At 56.2% G+C, this 3,389-nt stretch overlaps 1 protein-coding gene across 3 annotated transcripts in view; it reads left to right on the forward strand.

Annotated features, from left to right (window-relative positions):
• Positions 1 to 3,049, forward strand: part of PPM1M (protein phosphatase, Mg2+/Mn2+ dependent 1M) — a 3,977-nt gene extending 928 nt beyond the window's left edge. For 2 of the 3 annotated variants that reach the window (XM_021710366.1, XM_008053835.1), the window contains 7 exons: positions 385 to 497; positions 876 to 960; positions 1,050 to 1,168; positions 1,328 to 1,391; positions 1,638 to 1,745; positions 1,857 to 2,005; positions 2,531 to 3,049. In XM_021710366.1, coding sequence (XP_021566041.1) covers positions 385 to 497; positions 876 to 960; positions 1,050 to 1,168; positions 1,328 to 1,391; positions 1,638 to 1,745; positions 1,857 to 2,005; positions 2,531 to 2,672 — 780 coding nt within the window. In that variant the 3' untranslated portion in view covers positions 2,673 to 3,049. Of the gene's footprint in view, positions 1 to 384; positions 498 to 875; positions 961 to 1,049; positions 1,169 to 1,327; positions 1,392 to 1,637; positions 1,746 to 1,843; positions 2,006 to 2,530 lie in introns of all 3 variants that reach the window. The other variant, XM_008053836.1, reaches the window with a different exon arrangement.
• The last annotated feature ends 340 nt before the right edge of the window (positions 3,050 to 3,389 follow it).

Genomic DNA, 3,389 nt, shown 5'->3' on the forward strand with positions numbered 1-3,389 from the left:
CAATCCACTCACCTCAGCCTCCCAAAGGTGCGGGATTACAGGCTGAGCCACCAAGCTCGGAGAGTTAGTTCATTTGTTAACAGCCGTCACTGTCATAACCCCTCTCACTTACCCAGTGCCTACTGTGTGCCAGGTGCTTCTACCTGCATCATCTCACTGCACACCCTGTTGGTCCTTAATGCAGAGGCTGGTTTCTCTTCCTCTGTTTTGAGTGGTAGTTCCCTTGTCTACATCTCCTGACTATAGGGATCTCGGAGGCATGGCTGGACTGTGGGCTGGGACTGCCAGTCTGCTGGTGGAAGTACACTATAGGGTGGAGATTGTGGAACAAAATGGTATGGTGGCAGTACAGGCAGCAGCTAAGGTGGCCTCCGTTTGCCCCAGGATGAGCTGATCGGGCGGGAACTGGAGGCCTCAGGCCAGGTGGGCGGCTGCACAGCCCTGGTGGCTGTGTTCCTGCAGGGAAAGCTGTATGTGGCCAATGCGGGGGATAGCAGGTGAGTGAGCTGCCCCTTGGAGGGTGGGCAGGGGTGGGGTGGGCAGGGCACAAAGAAGCAGTGGGGACATTAAAAGGCAGCTGGAGGTGGAGGGTTAGAAATGGGAAGGATTGCCTGGTTGAGTTGTGTGTATATGGGGCATGTGTCGAGTGTGAGGGTGACAGTGGATGCCAGGGAGAGCAGGGGCCTCAAGTGCCAGGCTGAAGGGCTAAGCCTTTTACCCTGCAGGTCCCAAGCAGTCATGGAGGGCTTTGAGCAAGGCATCAGCATGGGCAGAGCTGGGTCCTGGTGGTTGGAGGAGGTGCTGGCAGGAGAGTGGCTATGGGTGAGGGCAGAGGCTGCCTCAGACTTCTCCCTGCCTACCTCACCCCCTTCCAGGGCCATCTTGGTACGGAGAGATGAGGTGCGGCCACTGAGCTCCGAGTTCACCCCAGAGACTGAGCGGCAGCGGATCCAGCAGCTGGTAGGTACCCTTGGCAGGGGGAGGCTGTGGAACCCCAACTCTAGGGCCACAAGAGGGAATGTGACCTGAGCACAGCCTCCCCACCCTAGGCTTTTGTCTACCCTGAGCTTCTAGCTGGTGAGTTCACCCGACTGGAGTTCCCTCGGCGGCTGAAGGGGGATGACTTGGGGCAGAAGGTTTTGTTCAGGGATCACCACATGAGCGGCTGGTGAGTGGGGTCAGTGGACGTAATGGGAAGGTAGAGCCTGGAGTCCAGGGCCAGCTGTGAGGCATGGGGCAGGCCCCTCTACCTGGGCAGGGGGGGCTGAGTTGGGGCAAGGTGAGGTGGGGTGTAGAACCTGGGTTGATGCTGGGTCTGCCCTGGTAGGAGCTACAAACATGTGGAGAAATCGGATCTCAAGTACCCACTGATCCATGGACAGGGAAGGCAGGTCAGTGCCTGGTCTCCCTCTAAGATTCCCTCTTCAGTTGTTCCCTGCAGAAGTGGGAGCTCCTGTGTCCCTTACTGGTTGCTGTGGCTGGTGTCTTGGGGTCTGCTCTGAGGGGGTTTTCTTCCTCAGCCCAGGGCTCCCGAGGGCCACAGTCCACCTCTCCCTGTGTGTCCCATAGTGCTCAGGCCTTGTACTTGTGCACTACTGGGGCTGTTTGCTATCACCTCCTATTTCACTTGCTCCCAGGCTCGGTTATTGGGAACACTGGCCGTCTCTCGGGGCCTGGGAGACCATCAACTCAGAGTCCTGGACACAAACATCCAGCTCAAGCCCTTCTTGCTCTCTGTTCCACAGGTGAGAGGACAATGTCTTCCACCCCAGTTTCCATCTGCCCAGAAAGGCAGACAGTGGGGCTGGTGGTAGTAGGGAAGGGAGCGCTGAAGCATCCTCAGGCTTAACTTGCAGGTGACTGTGCTGGATATGGACCAGCTGAAGCTGCAGGAAGAGGATGTGGTTGTCATGGCGACAGATGGACTCTGGGATGTCCTATCCAATGAGCAGGTGGCACGGCTGGTACGGAGCTTCCTCCCTGGGAACCGAGAGGATCCACACAGGTACTGTAGCTGCTGGGGACCTGCCTGGGCCTGGGTTGGTGCCAGCAGCAACCCTAAGTAGTTATAGCTAAGATAGTACTGACAGTGAGCCTGACTTAGGGCAGGTGGCCAGGATCAAGGCCATCTCAAACTTCCTGAGGGAAGAGGGGAGACTGAATTTTAAAAACCACTTTAGCCAGGCAAAGTGGCATTTGCCTGTAATTCCAACTATTTAGAAGGCTGAGGTGGAACTGCAGGTTGAGGCTGTGTTGGCCATGAGTGTGTCACCGTACTCCAGCCTGGGTAGCAGAGTGAGACTCCAACTCAAAAAAACACAAAAAACAAACAAAAACAAACAAAAAAATCCTGGGTCTTGACTCTCATAATCCAACCTGTGGTCCTCCTGGGCTAGTTGCTTGCTCCTTCCAGTCAGACTGCATTATTTGGGTCTCTAAGTGTCTACTCCTGTGCAGTGAGTGCTCCTGGAGGGCTAGACTTGCCCCTTTGTTTGGCCCCCGAAGTATATCTGCAGGATGGTCTTCACAGGTTCTCGGAGCTGGCCCAGATGCTGATACACAGCACACAGGGGAAGGATGGTCCCACAGGGGAAGGGCAGGTGTCCTACGATGACGTCTCTGTGTTCGTGATTCCTTTGCACGGTCGGGGCCAAGAGAGCAGTGGCCGCTGAGGATTCAGACACTGCATCCAAGAACTATTCCAGTGCCAGGTGTGGTCTGGGCATCCCTCCACTGTGGCCAAGAGCAAGTCCTGCCTGCCCTGTCCCCAGCCACAGCCCAGTGCCCTGACCATTCACCTCAACTCACAACTCTGTGAAGATGAACTAAATTTTACACCAGGCAGTCAGAGGTGGAAGGATGTGGAGAGCCCATCTCACCAAGTCCAGCCTTCTGCGGTGGTAACATCTCTCTGGACTTTACAACTTGGGAAACCCATGCGTGGCTCCTCAGACAGGGTCTCCAACAGCCTAAAGAATTATTCCCAGAAACACCCAGGCTGGTGCCGGGTGCAGTGGCTCATGCCTGTAATCCCAGCACTTTGGGAGGTGGAGGCGAGAGGATTGCTTGAGCTCAGGGGTTCGAGACCAGCCTGGGCAACTTGGCGAGACCTCGTCTCTACAATAAATAAAAAAATTAGGCATGGTGACATGCACTTGTGGTTCCAGCTACGTGGAAGGCTGAGGTGAAGGATTGCAGGAGCCCAGCAGGTAGAGGCTGTGGTAGCCGTGAGCATTTCACTGCCCTCCAGCCTGGATGACAGAGTGAGACGCTGACTCAAAAATAAAATAAACGCCGGGCTCGGTGGCTCAGCCTGTAATCCCACGCCTTTGGGAGGCTGAGGTGAGTAGACTGCCTGAGCCCGCGGGTTCGAGACCCGCCTGGGCAGC

Source organism: Carlito syrichta, unplaced genomic scaffold (assembly GCF_000164805.1).
Source record: "Carlito syrichta isolate Samal-C Ts95f unplaced genomic scaffold, Tarsius_syrichta-2.0.1 Scaffold288739, whole genome shotgun sequence".
In the NCBI taxonomy this organism is placed as follows: domain Eukaryota; kingdom Metazoa; phylum Chordata; class Mammalia; order Primates; family Tarsiidae; genus Carlito; species Carlito syrichta.